The sequence below is a fragment of the Desmodus rotundus genome, chromosome 3 (genome assembly GCF_022682495.2).
Source record: "Desmodus rotundus isolate HL8 chromosome 3, HLdesRot8A.1, whole genome shotgun sequence".
Classification (NCBI taxonomy): domain Eukaryota; kingdom Metazoa; phylum Chordata; class Mammalia; order Chiroptera; family Phyllostomidae; genus Desmodus; species Desmodus rotundus.
In genome coordinates, this window is record NC_071389.1 from 179,159,854 (window position 1) to 179,178,837 (window position 18,984).

Below are 18,984 nucleotides of genomic sequence, written 5' to 3' on the forward strand. Positions count from 1 at the left end.
TCAATGAAAAAAAAATGACCTATCTATCCCAACTTTGTCAGAAATGATGATTCAAGGACTAAAAATTTAAGTCCCTGTTTCGTTCTAGAATTACATCATTCCTAGTGGCAACACTCAGGGTGTGGTGCTAACTCACTGTTGTTATCACCATCATCCCCACCACGGTAAGCACACTATGTACCAGGTCCGTTGCAGGAGCTAAGAACATAGCAGTAAACATATCACAGGCCTTGTCCTTGCACAGCAGTGCCTTTGGAGAGGCTATAACAAAAGCCATATATAATACGAGATTATATGTGGCTCAGAAAAATAAAAGGTGAAATATTGGTTAATAATGAGCATTAGGAGAAAATATTTTTAACTATTTTTATTGTTGACACTATTACAAATGTCCCCATCTCCTCTTTTGTCACCCCCACCCATCCCCCACCCCCCTTCCCTCTGGCCAGCACCACACTGTTGTGTGTGTCTATGCATCGTCTGTATGTGTGCACTGGCTAATCCCTTCTCAAACGCGGGGTTTTTGAAGAGAAACCTGTCAGCAAAACGGGAAGATTCAGAGACTCCTTTTCTAACCTACTTAGAACTAGGTTACTCATATTTTGAAATTTTTCACTATAATTCAAGTAAAATGGTATGTTGTTAGGGGTATATCATTGTCAAAAGGTTATCACTGGAAAATTGTATGGCTTTAATTGCCTTGTGCATCAATATTTAAAAGCAACAATTAACTTCTTGTTTGGGAGGTAGTGTTACTTATCAATGTTGGAAGATAAATCAGTACTATTGCCGTTTCTTTTAGGTTTGCTCTAGTTTCTACTTCTCGAACTTCAGTTGTATGTACTAAATTTTAGCCCTGGCTGGTGTGGCTCAGTTGACTGAGCAGGAGCCTGCTAACCAAAAGGTTGGTTGTTCAATTCCTGGTCAGGGCACATGCGTGGACTGCAAGCCATGTCCTCAGTCGGGGGCATGTGAGAGGCAACTGGTCAAAGTTTCTCTCTCACATCAATGTTTCTCTCACTCTCTTTTTTCCCTTCCCCTCTCTCTAAAAATAAATAAATAAAATCTTTAAAAAAAAAAGAACCCTTGTGTTCACTTAAAAAAAAATGTAACTGTGCGATTGTTGTATCAAGGATCACAATCCTGTTTTTCATAATCAAAATTAATATTCTTCAGAATGGAAGGTTTATACCAAAATTCTCCTCGATGTTAATTAGTATGTTATTAATGGGTCAAAATGTAGCATAGCATAATAATTACTACACAGAAGACAATGACCATATTTCTCTGTTTGAATTGGAAGGTGGCATCAGGAAGTTAACCTGAAACAAGGGAATTTTCTCTCTGCGTGATTTCTTTGGAGACGCGCCTTGTTTTTTACATTCCCTACTTACGGTAGTCTATGCTGGGCTAGTTTTTTCAGCTTCTATTGAAGGAATTTGGTCTGCTGCTTAATATTTTATGTCTACCCGATTCTGTTTAGTCACATAAATTTAACAGTTGTTCCAGTTGCATCATGAAGCTTTGAGTATTATAGAGGTGGGAAGGAATTATGAACAAAATGGAACATTTAGGTTCTTGGAGTTGTAAAGATCTTTCAGCTTTCTTGCTTTGAAGATGACCTGGAAAACACTGGTTCAGCTAATAGAGATAGGACATGCTCATCAATGTACTGGTTTGACTCTTCATTCCTGGTACTCAGGAACGAAGATTAATAAAAAAGTGTAAAGGGGATTTGTGTTAGTTACCTACTGATGCATAACAATTTCCCTCCAAAACTTATTGGTTTAAAACCATAAACATTTATTACCACAAGCAGTTTCTGTGGATTAGGAATCCAGAAGTGACGTACCTCGGTGGCCCTGGCTGGTGATCTCTCATGAGACTGCAGTCAGCATGTTGGCCAGGGCTTTCGTTATCTGAAGACTTGATTGAGGTTGGAAAATCTACAATGAAAATGTGTTTCTCCTACACCTGTCAGGAAGCCTCAGGCCCTCACTAAACAGACTTCTCCACAGGGCCGCCTGAATGTCCTCATAACATGGCAGGTGATTTTCTTCAAAACAAGTGACTCAAAGAGAGAAGCTAAAGCATCTTTTGTGGCCTAGCCTTGGAATTCATATACCATCATTTCTACAGAAATCTTACTAGTTATAGATGTCAGCCCCACTCATTATGGGAGTGACTACCAGAAGGCAGAGATTATTGGGGGCTATTTGGAAGGCTGTCTGCACAGTCTACCCTCTGGCTTCCAGTGATTCATGACCCTGCCACGTGTAAACCCTTCATTCACTTTTCTCCCCCAAATTCCTAAAAGGCTCATTCCAAAATAGCAACAGCTCAAAGACAGAACCTCATTCTTTAACTTGATTCCAGGTTCATATGATGCTCCTTCCCTGTAGATCCTCAAGTACAGTTTCTCTAGCTATAAAGACCTTTAACAAAAGTATACAAAAGTTATTTACCCCCCCCCCAATGTACAATGGTAAAAATAGCATACTGGCACTCCTAGAGTGCTTTTTCTTTTCTTTTTTCCTATTTTTAATTAAATTTATTGGTATAACATTATATAAATTTCAGAAGTACAACTTTATAATATGACATCTGTACACTCTGTTTGGTACACCATCCAAAGTTTATTCTCCCTTGTCACCTTGTAATTGACCCCCTTTACCCTTCTCATTCTCCCCCCCCCACCTTCCTTCCCCCCTGGTAACCACCATTCTGTTTTCTGTATCTATGTGTCTAGTTTTTTGTTTGTTTGTTTGTGTATATGGTTTTTGGTTTCTTCATTTGTTACTGTTTGTTTTATATCAACGTATGAATGAAATTGTACAGTCCTTGTCCTTTTCTACCTGACTGACTTCACTTAGTGTAATACTCTCAAGATCATCCATGTTGTCACATATGGCAACATTTTATGGTTTTTTATGGCTGAGTAACATTCCATAGTGTATATGCCCCACATCTTTTTTATCCAATCATCTGTTAAAGAACACTTCTGTTTTTAAAACTGGAGGAAACAGGAGGCACACAGGAGTCACTGGTCCATAACAATTCTGAGATCCAGTCAAGCAAATGTTGGAAGTTCTTTGATTAGAACTCAGTCTTACTCTGGAAGGAATAAACAACCAGGGCTCTTTCATTTGTCATCCTTTTTGTTTCAAAAAGTAATCTGTGTTTATGATACGTAGACACTGTTCTATTGAATAGAGATAACATATAGTCATTTATGTACCTATGTGATTCTTCTATCCAAGAATAAAGCTAAATAGAATTAGAAGCTTAACAGGTGCCAACAATTCCTACCTAAATTTCTCAGGGCATTAATGATTTATCCAACACAGAAGCAAGTTAGGTCTCCTTGCTATATTTGGTCTAGTTTCATCTCTATACTTTACAGTGAAGTGTTCGTTAATCCTTGGTAATTTAAGATTTTGTTCAATGGAAGTATTTTCCCAAGTATGTTTTACATCTTTAGAACAAAGAACACTCTTAAGTTAAAGGAAATTTTTATCCTCTCTAAGGTACTAACTACATGAAGGTACTCAGAAAAGAGATAACAATTATCATATTTTTCTCAGTTCACTGGATATTTCAAAACAAAAGCAGGTAAAAATTCTGTCTTTAATCTCTCCACTGTTGCAGGTATATGATCTGCTCACTACAAAGGACCTCACTTATTTCCCTGAAAATTTGGAAGAGCAGGAAGACAGACAATCACACTGTGCTTATCCTTATAACATCGGTCAAGGAATTTACCTTGAAGAAGATATCTACGGCTTTCTAAAGGTAAAATCCTTACTAGTCATTATGAAATCTGAAAGTTAGTAAAACCTTATAGATATATATATATAATTTTTCAAATTGTTTAGCCTGACAGTAAGTCAGAGCCAGGGTTAGATGTAATCTCTGCCATTTCATTGAGATATTTTTAGTTATATTTAGTTATTTTAAAAAGGTGATCAATTATACAATTTTAATAAGCCATAAAGTGCTATAATCTTACCGTTCTACACTTCTTGTCCACAGAACTAATGTAACAAGAGAACTATTGGGATTACATAGGGAAATTCTAAGGAAAATATATTTCATGCTATCTAGTCGAGTTTACAAATGTATTGAATTGTCATTTTTGCAGCGCATGGGATTAAAGGTGCTCACCAACTCTAGAGTCCGAAAACCACAGTCATGCTCAGTGGCTCGCCTAATTGTACCCGGAGCAGTAGGAGCTCCAGGACAGCCTATACCATATGGAGGTAAAAAGAAAAAGTTGCTTTTAATTATGTGTCACATCCAACAATAATACTTTGTAAAAACAAAAAAAAAGTACAATGAGATATGTAATGTGACCTTATCTTCTGTTACGATGCTTCTTGCTGAGATCAGTTAGCTGGGAACTGATGTGGCCAGACTGATCAGAGTTTTTCTGTTTGTTTATTTTAGATGAATCAGATACTTCAGGGTACAGAATGAGCTGAAATGCAATATTCTAATATACTATAAGGGAGGAAAAACAAGTTTATAATGGAAAAAGACAATAATTCTAATTAAGAAATCAGAGAAGACATTCATAGAGATGCTTTACCTTACAGAATAGAAAGGAGGAGAAAAAGCATCACTGGTGAAAAGAAACAATGTAAACATGGCAGAAATATCTCATAACCCAGGGGCAAAAAACACCAAAATAAAATATCAGTAAAGAAGCCCTTTTCTAGGCCCTTCAATTTCTGCTTAGAAACATCTGTCCAATCTCCAGGTAAACTTGCAGCGCATCATCCAACCCGTCTCCATCCCTCTCTCAAGCAATTCTGGCTATCCTTTTCTCCAAAATATTATTGCTGTCTATCTGTTAAGAAATATTCATATCTTTTGAGTTTGGGATTATGAATCCGAGGTACTACATGTGAAGTGGGTGTGTAATGCCTTTTTCTAAGCCTCAAATCCTTCATTAATAAATTGAAGTGACTTAAAGGCACTGCAAGAGATTTCAAAATACACAATAAAATAAATAGCAGGTACAAAAACAAATAAAGAATTTTAACTCTTTAAAATTTGTTTTCCATGTTCCTTGACATTGAGTTTATTGTACTAACCATGTAATGTTAATACCCATCTACAAACCAATCCTATCAGGAAGAAAACAATGCTGTTAGTTCACTTTTAAAAGACCATGGACAGTTTTCTCCAAGTATAACCTTCAACAGTAACACCAATTCCAAACAGTTTCTTAGTAATGGCAAATATGATTTTTGTCAGGTAACTAAGATGTTTCATAAATAAGAGAGATTAAGGAAAAGAAAAATTACTATGAAAGTTACACATAAAGAAATTTGACCATATACCATGAAAGTTTAAGGGAGAAGAAAATTTTCTGGAATTTGATAAGAACTTCAGGCACATAATATAACTCAGAAAAAAATAACTTCTAAAATGTATGATGAATACACAAAGGAGATTGAAATGAGTAGATATATAAATGACGGGTATATGAAGCAATGGAAAAGCCAAGAAAAATAGGATATTTTGTGAAAGTCCATGAAAATAATCTGAAGAACATAAACCCATTCCCATGATCATTTGGGAAGTCATCTTGCAACTTCAAAGTGTTTGATGGCAAAGAACAGTAAATATGGAGAATATAACTTTAATAGTGTCCTTAGGACCTGAGAGTGAGCAAGAGAGAGAGACAGAGAGAAAGAATAAGGAAAAGGAAGGTTAATCTAAAAATAGTAAAATTATACTGAACAACAATAGAAATCATTAGTGATTGAAATGACAAAAACTAAGTTACAAATATGAAAGTTATTATTATTTGTGTGTTCAGTAAATATTAATTGAATACTCACTGGCCTAGTTTGTGGACATATGACAAACACTGAGAAGAGAAATCTTCAGTTGTATGAAAGTTATATTTTAATGGGCATAAAGAGAATGTAAATAAAATAAGCAAGTAAATTATATAGTTTATTAGGTGACAGATACTATGGAGAACATTTAAACAGAGAATAGGGTAATCAGTGAATGTCTTACCAAGAGAGTAAAATTTTGGCAAAGATTTGAAGAAAGAGAGTCAACTAAACGACTATCTGGAAGCAAAATATTTCAGAGTCATAAAAAGCAACTCCAGGAATAGAAAACACCTCCAGAGTGCTTATTATATCTCAAGAGATTAGATTAGATAAATAGATGATAGAGATGAGAGAGATGATAAGATAGATAGATAGATGGTAGATAGGTAAGGTAGAGATAGGTGATAGAATTTTCTTAATTCTTACAACGACCCTTTAAGATAAGTGTATATTTTTTATCACCATTTTCTTCTTTTTTGTTTTTTTCCAGCTTTATTGAGATATCATTGACATATATTGACACTATTGTTTAGTTCAAAGTGTACAATGTATCCATTTGATAAGTGTTTTGAAACAACTACCACTGTAGAACTAGCTAATACCTCCATCACCTCACATATCACCATGTCTTTTTTTGTGGTTGTCAGCATTTTTGAAACAGAAAAACTGAACCCAGAAAGAATCAGTAACTCAGCCAGTAAGTACACGGGGGAATGGGAATCCAATCAAGTGGTCTGACTCCAGATCCATGTTTTTTAACTACCACACTATTCTGCCTCTCAGAGGCTCTAATCTCTAAAGCAAGAGATTGTCTGGAATGTAAAAAGAGTGAGGAAGCCAGTGTAGGAGGAACAGAGTAAATAAAGTGAGAACACTCGGAGAGGGAAACCGGAGGAATAATTGAGGTCGGGTCGTGTAGGGCCCTGTAGATCATTGTAAGGACTTGACTTTCTGCTGTGAGTGAGATGGGGAGACTTTCAGGAGGGGAGTGACATGATCTAATGTTGCTCAGAAGGATCACACTACATTCTAAATTTAGAAGAAAATAACTTTTATACTTTTTGCTTCAGAATAAGGAAGGTCAAAAATGAATGCAACTATTACAGAGCTAGATTAAGTGTTTCTTTTTAAGCTGTAAACAGAACGTCCAGTTGAATGTATTTTGTCATCAGCAATGGAGCAGATGGTAAGTGGGTTAGTCCAGGGGTCAATACATTTTAATGAAGTCAGATGGGAAAAGGGGGGGGGGGGAGAGATTTTGGCTTGGCAAATGAATTTTAAAACATTTAAAGTAGAATTTATTATTGTACCGTGAGGAAGACTCAAATTTAACATAGAGCCTGTGAAAGAACAGGTAGAGAGTCAAATTGACATTGAGAATAAGAGACAGTAAGGAGGAAATAGCTACATCCTGCCATGGTTTGTTAACTGCAGTAGCTGGAGAAGTTGGAGAGCCTTTGATATCAGGGGGTGAAATGGGAAATAGTTCATTTAGATGCATCATCCTCTTATATACTTATAATTAAAAGTTAGAGTAAAGACAGGGATAGTAGAACATCAGTGAGAAATTGAAGTCAGGGACAGAGATGACAGGAAGGAGATGAGGGACAAGGACCTGATGGAAAGAAATTATGCTATTTATTAAAGAAATTGCCATTGATGCTTTTAACAGTTAAGAGAAATATTGAGGGAAAGTTCTTTAAAATATGCCTTCTCTTATGAATATTTTTTCACAAGGGAATTCTGAAATATAAGAGGGGATACTTGCGTGGAGAACCTAATTGATATTCAATTTCTAAGCATGGTTTGGGGGCACAACATGGACCAGTAACCTTTATGCTTAGTTCTCTCCCCTCTCCCCCATTTTGTAAATATTTTCCTTGCCTCAGCCATAGAGCTATTCCAAATGGAAATATCTCCTTTGACGTCTTGAATTCTCCATTTCTCCTTTCCATCAAATAAATAGAATAAAATCTAATGATCTAGCCTTGTTATCAAGAGAGCAATGAATTTACAAGTTTCAATATAATATACAGAATTGATACTATTAAATTCTATTCACTTTAGTGGTAATTCACTTTCCAATATAACCACCACTCATGTTGCCTAAAGAGAGTTTTACCTTTTTTGCTCAGCTTTTCTATGGAGAAAACAGTACTTTCTGACAGTATTCTCTGAAAACCTGCCATTTCCCCCACAAACCATAAAACTGTCTGTAGGTGCTCTTGTTCTTCCAGCCTCCTTTCACATAAAATTATGCTATCTTTAGAATACATAGAATTTCTACCTTTAAAAAAAATTCCTCTCTGCTCAAATAACATGGACTCAAGAAATTATTTCTAAAGTTCTACGATTCTTAGAAAAACTGAAAATTTGCTCTCGCACATCTCACACACACATGCACCCTAAAATTAATGGATGCTTTTTCCCTAAATAGATTATTATTTTCTCTTATTTTGATAGGTTTAGCAGGTGTGGGGAGTCCATATATTCCTCACCCTGTTGGATATAGTATAATGCTTGGAAATAATATTCAAAGTCCAGAGCCAGTCTCTGAAACCGTGCGGAGTTATTTTCCTGAGACCTGGATCTGGGAGTTGGCGGTGGTGGAGTAAGTAACATTTTCTCCTCCGTTTGCTATGGGTGAGGCTGTATGTCCCCTCCAGCATTTTCAACTCTGAGATAGTCTTTCCAAGAAGTTTCTTAACCTTTTACAATATAATTGTCTTAACCTATTACCCTTTCATGAGAGACCTAAGAAAAACATATTTATTGTATAAGTTTACTAGTATAATTATCTCTCAGAGCTGAACGAGTCTAAAATAATTATTCCTGCCAGAAAACAGACATGGGGGCTAAAAATATTCAAATTCTGTACTGCCTAATGCCATCCAGAAAGCCTTTCGTAAACAAGATTGGGATAAGCATATAAACAAATCAGGTTATATAAGTGTGATGGTTTATTTGGTGGATCATGAATCTTAAACATGCTTTATGGGATTGTCCAATAATGAGGGTAGGTTGAGGACCAAACTGAATCACATTCAAATATTTCTTTTTAAAATGTACACATGTAATGTGGCCATTGACTGGTAAGGGAAAAGATATAGGTATAAACCCATTTAATCCCTTTCTGTTTCCGACCTCAGTCCGCAGTACGTAATCTAGCATACACGTGCGCCCTTGCACATGAATCCTTGAGTGGATTTCATTCTTAACAGTCCCTTTACGCATATTAATTCTCACTTGAAAAAAAAAAAGCCATGTTACCTGCTCACTTTCTGTTCCTCACTTTGCCATCCTCCCCAGCTCATCGGGTGTGGCTGAAGTAGGAGTAACAGTCCCCGATACCATCACTGAGTGGAAGGCAGGGGCCCTCTGCCTGTCCAATGACACTGGACTTGGTCTCTCTCTTCCTGCCTCTCTCCGAGCCTTCCAGCCCTTCTTCGTGGAGCTCACATTGCCCTACTCTGTGATCCGTGGAGAGGCCTTCACACTCAAGGCTACTGTCCTCAACTACCTTCCCAAATGCATCCGGGTAAGAAAAAAAGGAGGGTGAGTTGAAAAGGTAAATGGAACTTCTTTGGTCAGTCAGCTCCGGATTTGTTCCCAAGACTATGGATAATTCTAGGAATTATGAGCTAGCACTGCAAATAAACAGTGCTAAACAACACGGGGCAAGATCTGAGAGATAACACAATGACATGTGACCTATAGGTATTGAAACCATAGATCTCCAGCCCACATATATTTTTTTAAGTTTCCTGAATCTTGCAGAATCCTGACACAAGATAAACTTTTTGGTAGGAAAATTCTTGATGTTGACACAAAGCTCAGTTTTCTTAATTTCATTGGTGTCATTCTTCAAGCCCTCATCTCTACACTCCCACCATATGTACTTTTAACTTCTCTTAGAACACTTGTAAATTAGGTCATATTTTGTGTAGAGATTCCCCTTTTGTAATACAATATCCTCTAGGTCAGGAACCTTCCCTTCAAAATTCGCTGTATCTCATTTAGAATAGACATGATGTATATTGGAGGAGGTAGGAGAGGTAGGAAGAAAATCTACGTAGGAGGTACGAACCAGCAGATAGAAACCAGGACCTAGTGCTCCCAGGGACAATATCTGCAAGTGTCACTGATCTTCCCTAATCTACATGCCAGCTCCTCCTACTAAATAATCAATCTTGATTTGTGTCGTCGCTAGGTTCATGCTTCTCAAAGCATACATGAAAGTCATGTTTTTTCCTTCCAAATCCCAGTTTAGTGCAGCATCTCAGATGTGGCCCCAACTCTATGCATTCAGTGTCTCTCCGTATTCTGATATCTATCTCTATGCCTCGCTTGTGGATGACAGGTCAGAGTGCAACTGGAACCTTCTACAGCCTTCCTAGCCTCCCAAAACACCAATGGAAAAGAATCCTACTGCATCTGCGTAAATGAGCGGCAAACCGTGTCTTGGGCTATAACTCCTAAAACTCTAGGTGAGTGAGGTTCCTCCAAAATGTTTGCCAATCAACAAGGGTGGTGGATCTCTGAACATTGCTTACATCATATTATCTCTTTTGCTACCCAAATGGGCCCCTCCCACTACTCCCATGACATCTGGGCCCCACAAACCCTCTACTTGGGCATTGGCTATTCTGCATGCATTAGCCTTGAGGTTTTTGTTTTGTTTTGTTTTCAGCTTTCTTTCCAATTGCAGCCAACTGTAAGGTTAAGGTGTGGCCCTTTAAGATCATTACAGGGCATAGTCCTTTTCAGCTATTAGCGATGGCTTGGACTGCTGTCAAGATGAATACTCACGTTTTCTACATTCTTTGTTTCAGGGCATGTGAACTTCTCAGTGAGTGCCGAGTCAGTGCAGTCCCTGGAGATGTGTGGAAAAGAGGTTGCTGAGGTCCCTGAGACGGGGAAGAAAGACACAGTCATCAAAACCCTGTTGGTGGAAGTAAGTCAGTCTCTGACACTTTGACACAGTTTTCTGAGCCCCTAACAGTAGTAACAATAAGAAACAGATGGACATCCCTGATATAGCAAAGGATAATTACTATCATGCTCACACAATTCATCAGATAAGACTAATGGAGTTTCCTATCATAAAAGTGTGTAAGAAACCTTGCTAGACAAACTTGTTAGCATATCGAAAATAGTCATTTAATACAGGATGTGGAGCCTTTCCCTTTTCTTCATCTCTACCTCTCTTGTAAGGATCATATATTTCTCACACCTATATTACATTTGAGTCTCTGCTCTTATTATGTGTCATTTTCTCCTCAACCAATACCCCAGGTTGTTCAATGCTTTGTAGATTTATAGTAATTTGATAATAAGGATGTTAAACATCATGCAGTATAAGCGCCACCCTTCAAAGCAATGAGCCTATGGTTGTCCTTCATTCACCTGGATGTTTATCCCTCTTCTCCATTTTTTTCTTTTCACCCAAGCCTGAGGGTATTGAGCAAGAAAAGACTTTCAACTCTGTGACCTGTGCTTCAGGTAAAAGTCCATCTTCACAATCACTGTGAGAACACCACCTCACAGGGGTATACATTTCAAGTTACCATGCATGTTCATACCTATTGTCTCCCATCATCCTCAGAATGTTTCACTCAGATTGACATATACTGAGTATTTCTTTATATGCTTTTTACAAATAGGGACACTGAGCCCAAGAGAGTGGGTTAGCATGGGTACAGAAGACTAATACTGGGACTTGCTTGGTTCACTATTAGCCTTACCTCCACAACCCAGTGGCTGCTCATTAACAAGCCAGGATGTAGAAACTTAGAGAATAACAGGACTAAGCAGAAAGAAAGCAGAGTTATGATAAGTTTGAATCACAGTTAATATTCTTTAAAATAGTTAACAACAAAACATACAGTGCTTTCTACGCATTTTATTAAAAATGTGTTTCTCATGGCAAAACAACAAAAAACCTCCACTTTGAATTGGGACTTCACCATATCATTAAGAAACAGTTGTAGCTTTTAAATTACATTGGTACATTAGTATTAGTTCTATGTCCATAGTATATACAACAATGTTCTTGTCATTTAAGAAGGACCAATTTAAGGCATAAAATCAGAGACTAATAAAATCAGAGAATTACACAATCGATTCAGAAAACTACAGATTCCCACCAGCTCCTAGCATTCTTTTAGGAGCTACTGTGCACAGCAACAGAACATGGCAAAGTGAGAGGAAAAAGACTCAGGAAGTCGCATAGTGCCAAGAAAAGCTGGACTGTTAAAGGTAATCTCATTGGGAGTCAAAATTCTTATTCCTTGAACACAGGTTTCCTCCAAAAGACATAGTAATAATGCTACTGCTAAGTGGAATGATAACAGTAATAATAATTGTTCTCATGTATTGAGATTGAAGATGTTGCAGAGGCTTTTCGAATTCATATGTGTTTTTGTATGTATTATTTCACTGAATCATCACACAAGCAAGTTAGACTAGGAAGAAGTTAAGTAATTTGTCCAAGGTCCATAGCTAGTAGGCGGCAGGGCCAGTATCATACGGAGGCTGTGTGGCTCTAAAACCCTGTTCCTAACCACTACATTATATTGCTATAACAGATGTGAATTGTCTGTTTCCCAAGGTACTGAAATGTCTGAGCAACTACCCCTGAAGCTCCCACAGAATGTTGTCAAAGAATCTGCCAGAGCCTCTTTCTCAGTTTTGGGTGAGTCATCTTGCATCTAGGAAACTTGGGACAAAAGAACTGCCACCACGCATCTTACCTATCTATTTATGTTCTAAATATCAACTTATTGATAGTGTCTGTTTACATAGGGTCCTGGAAGGCTCACTCTCTCTAAACACAAATTTTTCCTTGCCTAAATGGTACAGTATATGACTTTCAACATAAAAATTATTTGTCTTTAATAATGTTGGCTACATATGAGTTTAAATTACTCTGACATTTAATCTTACGTTCCCCAGGTGACATACTAGGTTCTGCTCTGCAAAATATACAGAATCTGCTCCAGATGCCCTATGGCTGTGGAGAACAAAACATGGTCCTTTTTGCTCCTAACATCTATGTGTTGAACTATCTGAGTGAAACCCAACAGTTGACCTCAGAGATCAAGTCTAAAGCCATTGGCTATCTCATCAGTGGTAAGTGAGACAACAAAGTTTCCTGTGTCACTCTGATGGGTTTCCCCCACTAAGTGTGCAACCAATCATCAGATTTTAAGCTAATATGGTGATTTTTGTAGAAATTAAAAGTTCCCCACCATCTAATAGGATGTTGCATTCTGACATATCCGTAATAGCCATAAAACTAGGACAGATCCCACATGTGAAACTGTCAAATGTCAGTGGCATCTGGATACATCAGCTTACACCTTCAGATATCCTGCCTTTCTGTAATACTCCTTAAAGTGTTTGAGCCTTTATTCCAGGTTACCAGCGACAGCTGAACTACAAACACCTAGATGGTTCCTACAGCACCTTTGGGGAGAAATACCTCAGGGAACAGGGCAACACCTGGTAAGGAAAGAAAATCATTCTGACTTTCAACTATGAGTTCAAAGTATGTACATAGAGGGTGGGGCAAAAAGTGGATTTACACTTGTTCATATGGAAAATAATACAATAATTAATAAATAATAATATAAGAATAAATTTTTGTGTACCCACTACTGTAAGCCTACTTTTGTTCAACTCTGTATATTAGCCTACTTAATTTTTATGACAGTCCTGTGAAGTGAGAGCTATTAGCTTGATTTTACAGAGGAAATGCCATCCATTGTGGATAAATAAATGTCTCTAGTAAAAACAATGAGTAAATGGCAAAACTGAGACTTGGAAGTTGATTCCTTTTATATCCAACACGCCAAGCCTCTCTTCTTTCTCATGTTGCTAAAGGGCCTTAATAAGTTTGTGATCTGCCCTCACAAGTTGTTGATCAGTGCTGAAAGATGCTAAAATTGGCTAGAAAAATGTCAGCCATTACTCACAGTGTGTACTTTACCACCTTCTACTTGATGACCCTCTGCCTCTATCTGTCTATCTATCTGTCATCTATCCATCCTTTCATCTACCCATCTACCCATCCACTCATCTATCCATCTATTTATCCATCTATTTTTCTGTCTATCTATCTATCATCTATCTATCTATCTTGACTAAGTTTAACTACACACATACACACACACACACACAAAAGAGTAAATCAAGGACCATAAAAGTAGTGGAGAGGCAGGATGATGTAGAGGAAACTATTTACTGAAGCAGAACATTAGAAGAAGTCAGTCCAATAGCAGGGTAGCTGCAGAATACAAAGTAAGACATCAGTGGAAAGCAATAAATATAGAAAGTCCAGAATGTGAGAGCAAATATCTTAACCACCCAGGAGAACTAGGAGAAGCCTAAATCTCTAAAGTGATACAGAAATGCTTTCAGAAGCAAGGATTCTTGGTAGTGCATTTAACAACATGCCACAGCAAAACTATATATGGATATAGATGATATAGATAGAAGCAGATGACAGAGATAGAGATAGATGATAGAGACAGAGATAGAGAGAAATCTCCAGGTTAACAGAAAAAGTTCCCAAACAGAGTAATAGCTTTTTTATTCTCATGAGGGTGAATTGGGAGGAGGGGGGTCTATGTGTTCAAAACAGAACATTAAGGTGCTGTATGAAAAAAATGGTCTTAGCATTCCATTCTTCTTCACCCTTCAGGCTCACAGCTTTTGTACTGCAGACTTTTATCCAGGCTAGAACTTACACCTTCATTGATGAAGCACACATTTCCGAAGCCCTCACCTGGCTCTCCCAAAAGCAGGAGGACAATGGCTGTTTCAGAAGTTCTGGGTCACTGCTCAACAATGCCATGAAGGTAAAGAGTTGTGAGTACTTATCCTAAACTTCATGATACATCAATATTAACATTTCTCCAAGAGTGAGGGAGAAAGAAGGCACAGAGAAATTGCCAAGGTGAAATCCGAGGTAATGTGAGAGGACATCCAGGAAGGAGTATTAAACCTGAAAGAAGAATTATAAAGATAAAGAAATGGTGCTTTGCATGAGGGTGTTACTTTGATAGAAAAGATACTGAGGACAATTTGAATAAAAAACAGGAGAGAATATACTAAAATTTAGAAGTAGAATTAATCAAGTACAATTATTCAAAATTCTCTCTCTCTGTTTACAGGGAGGAGTGGAAGACACCGTGACCCTCTCTGTCTACGTCACTATTGCTCTTCTGCAAAGTGCTCTTCCAGTCACTGTAAGACCCATTTCCTACCCTGAAAACTCCAGACCTGACGTTTGGAATGCCACCCTAATAAAAGCCAAGCCTCTTTGCTCAGTGATGAGGCATTTCTCAGCTAGATGAGCTCTTCAGTCAGTCCATTAAGGGGAATTTATACTCACGCAGTGATGCCCTAGGACTATATACTAAACCTAATCCTAAAACACAGGTTCTCTAGCCTTATTTTTTGAGAACTAACTATAAAGTTAAGAGATTTAAAATGTTTCTCAACTTAAATACAGTGGATATTTGCTTGCTCCATCTTCTGCTTACCCTAGTTTAACACCATCACCTCTTCGTCTTCACAGCATCCTGTTGTGCAAAAGGCTGTGGTCTGTCTGGAGTCTGCCTGGAACACAGTGAAGGGGGGCACCCGTGGGAGTCACACCTACACCAAGGCATTGTTGGCCTATGCTTTTGCCCTCATGGGAAACCAAGAGAGGAGAAGGGAAATACTGAACTCTCTGGATGAGGAAGCTGTGAAAGAAGGTGAGAGCAAACAGTAAAAAAAAAAAATTTTCCTTCCACTTACACAGGTTCTTTAAGAAGAAAAGGAATATATTCCTGCCAAAAGCAATAAGGCTTGTCTTGAATTCTTTAGCTGAGTCATATGTTTTGAGATCAGAGCACCTTTTGTAAAAATATCTTGTCTGTGATTGCATATGTTATATCATATGTTAAATACAGTGGATATTTGCTGCAGGCAAATTATGGAATTTTGTTCCTACCTGCTGAAACCAAAATATTAAACAAATATTTATTACATATGCATAGAAAGAGAGAGGGAAGCCAACGCCAGTGCTGACATGGGCCACCTATCTGGCAACGCATGGAGCTCCCCCAGCTAAGAGCAGCTGTGTGCCCCAGGCTCTGGGTCTCTGGGGACCCAGCTTTCTGAGCTCCTCCTTAGTACCCCCTCCACTTGCCAGACTTCAGATCTTATTCCAGATGTGCCTGCTGCCTTGGGAGGCCCTGCTTCCCTTCCCCTCGGGCAAGATACCCATCCTCAAGCAGCTGGTGCCCAGCTCAATGCATTCCAACCACTGCTGGCGCCTGGATCCGAGATGATCAGTGCCCCTCTGGGTGATTTCTGCCACACCATGCACATGGGCCAGGCAGAGGATGCCTTTGGGGATGTCTTGTTCCTCAACAACAAGGCTGGCGAACTGGACAGTGAGTCCCTGGATGAACAAGAGTCCTCCTCATCGTCCAAACACAGCCTTCTGTCTCAGAAGTTTCTGGGCAGAAAGCTGTCGCAGTCGGTGCTTCCCCTGCAGATAAGGGCAGATGAAGTGCTTCCCAGATAAGGTCAAGTTAAAAGGAGTTCATTATCTCCAAGCCCATATTATATGAAATATTAAAGGGACTTATCTAAGAAAAAGAAGATCAAAACTATGAATAGTAAAATGACAATAAACTCACAACTCTCATCAACTGAACCTAAAAATAATAATAATAAGCAAACAACTAGAAAAGAAACAGAATCACAGAAATGGAGATCACATGGAGGGTTATCAGCGGGGAGAGGGAGGAGGGAGAATGGGGGAAAAGGTATAGGGAATATGAAGCATAATTGATAGGTACAAAATAGGGGTAGGTTAAGAATAGTATGGGAAGTGGAGAAGCCAAAGAATTTATTTGTACAACCTGTAGACATGAACTTAAAGGGGGAATGCTGGTGAGAGGGGGGATGCAGGGTAGAGGGGGAGAAAGGGGAGAAAAAATGGGACAACTGTAATAGCATAATCAATAAAATATACTTCAAAAAATTTTTGAATAAAAATTAAAATATAGAAAGTGTATAAATATATTTTTACTTAAGTGCCTATATACTTAGATGAAAAATGGTTCAACAAAAAGCCATACTGAAGAAAGTGCAATAACATTTTCAAAGTGATTTTATCTCATTTTTGCCAGATAAATTATTACAAAAGTCCTCTGAGATTAATAGGTAGGTTTTACTTTTATTTTATTTTTCAATTACAGTTTACATTTAATATAATTTTCTATTAGCCTTAGGTGTACAGCATAGTAATTAGACAGTCATATACTTTACAAAGCAGTCCCCTGATATTTCAAGTGCCCTCTGGCACTGTACATAGTCATTACAACATTGGCGGTGCTCCTTATGCTGTACTTTACTTCCCTGGAACTATTTTGTGACTAAAAATTTGTAGTTATTAATAGCTCCACTTTTCTCAAGGGCCTCCCAACACCCCTTTCCTCTGGCAATGATCAGTCTATTCTCAGTATCTATGAGTCTGTTTTAATTTCATTTATTTGTTTATTTCTTTTCTGTAAATGCCACATATAAGGGAAATCATACAGTATTTGTCTTTCTCTGACTGATTTATTTCACTTAGCATAATATCCTGTAGGTCCATCCATGCTGTTGCAAATGGTAAAATTTCACTTATTTTTATGGCTGAGTAATATTCCATTAAATCTATGTACCAAAGCTGTTTTTATCCACTTGTCTATTGATGGACACTTGGGTTCCTTCCATATTTTGGCTATTGTAAGTAATGCTGCAATGAAAATGGGAATGTATATATTCTTTTGAATTATTGTTTTGGGTTTCTTCAGCTATATTCCCAGAAGTGGAATCCCTGGGTCATAAGACAGTTCCATTTTTAATTTTTTGAGAACCCTCCATACTGTTTTCCACCAGTCTTCACCACCAACAATACATAAGGGTTCCCTTTTCTCTACATCCATGCCAACATTCCTTTGTTGATTTACTGATGATGGCCATTCTGACGGGTGTAAGGTCATATCTCACTGTGGTTTTAGTTTGCATCTCTCTGATGCATAGCGATGTTGAGCATCCTTTCATGTCTATTGGCCAGCTATACGCTTTCTTTGGAGAAGTGTGATAAGTAAGCTTTATATCTATTTCTACTCCAATTCCCAGAAAATACAACAAACAATTAAAGATTGCTGTCTGTCACTTTTATTTTCCACCAGTCCAATAAAAAAAATTGAGAGGTTGATAAATGTGTGCTACGCTCATTCCTCCAACAGCATTCTCCACCTTAGGCCCACAGGACTGAACCAAGTTCGGCAATGTAATGTGAGCTAGTGGGTTTTGAGGACTTATGACAGGGAGGACCTTACTTCATCTTGATATTGTTTTCCATATGATATGAATGCATACTCACTTATTATCTACCAGTAGTTATAATTCTCTTTTTCTCACCCTCAAGATAACTCAGTCCACTGGGAGCGATCTCAAAAACCCAGGGCAACAGAAAGTTATTTTTACCAGCCCCGTGCACCCTCTGCTGAGGTGGAGATGACGTCCTATGTGCTTCTTGCTTATCTCACTGGCCAGCCTGTCCCAAGTTCGGAGGACGTGACTTCTGCATCACACATCGTGAAGTGGATCACAAAGCAACAGAATTCTTATGGGGGCTTCTCCTCCACCCAGGTTTGTGCTTCCCAAGTAATCTTCTCCTCCAGGTTCACTTGTTAGGAAGTTTGAAAACAGGCCAGTTACAAAGAAAAGAGTAGATATTAAATAAATCATTAAATCTTGGAAGAATTATTTAGAGATATTTGAAAACAGTAGGAAAATAAAGGAAAAAGACCTGAGACATTCCCCCAAAACAATTTTCACTAAGCCCTATGTTATCCTATCACTTCGGCTACTTAACCACAAACATCATTCCTCTCTAAAGCTGCATTATATCATTAGCACACTTTGGTCGATGGCCACGCTATAGACCAGGGTTTCTGAGTATCAATATTGTTGCCATTTTGACCCAGAAAATAACAACTGTTGTGAGGGGCTGTCCTGTCCATTGGAAGATGTTTAACAGCCTCTTGGTCTCTCCCCACTAGATGCCAGTAGCACA

At 38.1% G+C, this 18,984-nt stretch overlaps 1 protein-coding gene across 1 annotated transcript in view; it reads left to right on the forward strand.

Annotated features, from left to right (window-relative positions):
- Positions 1–18,984, forward strand: part of LOC112321967 (PZP alpha-2-macroglobulin like) — a 42,932-nt gene that overhangs the window by 17,311 nt on the left and 6,637 nt on the right. Inside the window, exons 16-29 of the mRNA XM_045186952.3 lie at positions 3,649–3,792; positions 4,142–4,259; positions 8,316–8,463; positions 9,162–9,390; positions 10,213–10,339; positions 10,685–10,806; positions 11,303–11,354; positions 12,463–12,546; positions 12,807–12,983; positions 13,271–13,358; positions 14,557–14,713; positions 15,029–15,103; positions 15,436–15,616; positions 18,334–18,557. Coding sequence (XP_045042887.2) covers positions 3,649–3,792; positions 4,142–4,259; positions 8,316–8,463; positions 9,162–9,390; positions 10,213–10,339; positions 10,685–10,806; positions 11,303–11,354; positions 12,463–12,546; positions 12,807–12,983; positions 13,271–13,358; positions 14,557–14,713; positions 15,029–15,103; positions 15,436–15,616; positions 18,334–18,557 — 1,926 coding nt within the window. The remainder of the gene's footprint in view (positions 1–3,648; positions 3,793–4,141; positions 4,260–8,315; positions 8,464–9,161; positions 9,391–10,212; positions 10,340–10,684; positions 10,807–11,302; positions 11,355–12,462; positions 12,547–12,806; positions 12,984–13,270; positions 13,359–14,556; positions 14,714–15,028; positions 15,104–15,435; positions 15,617–18,333; positions 18,558–18,984) is intronic.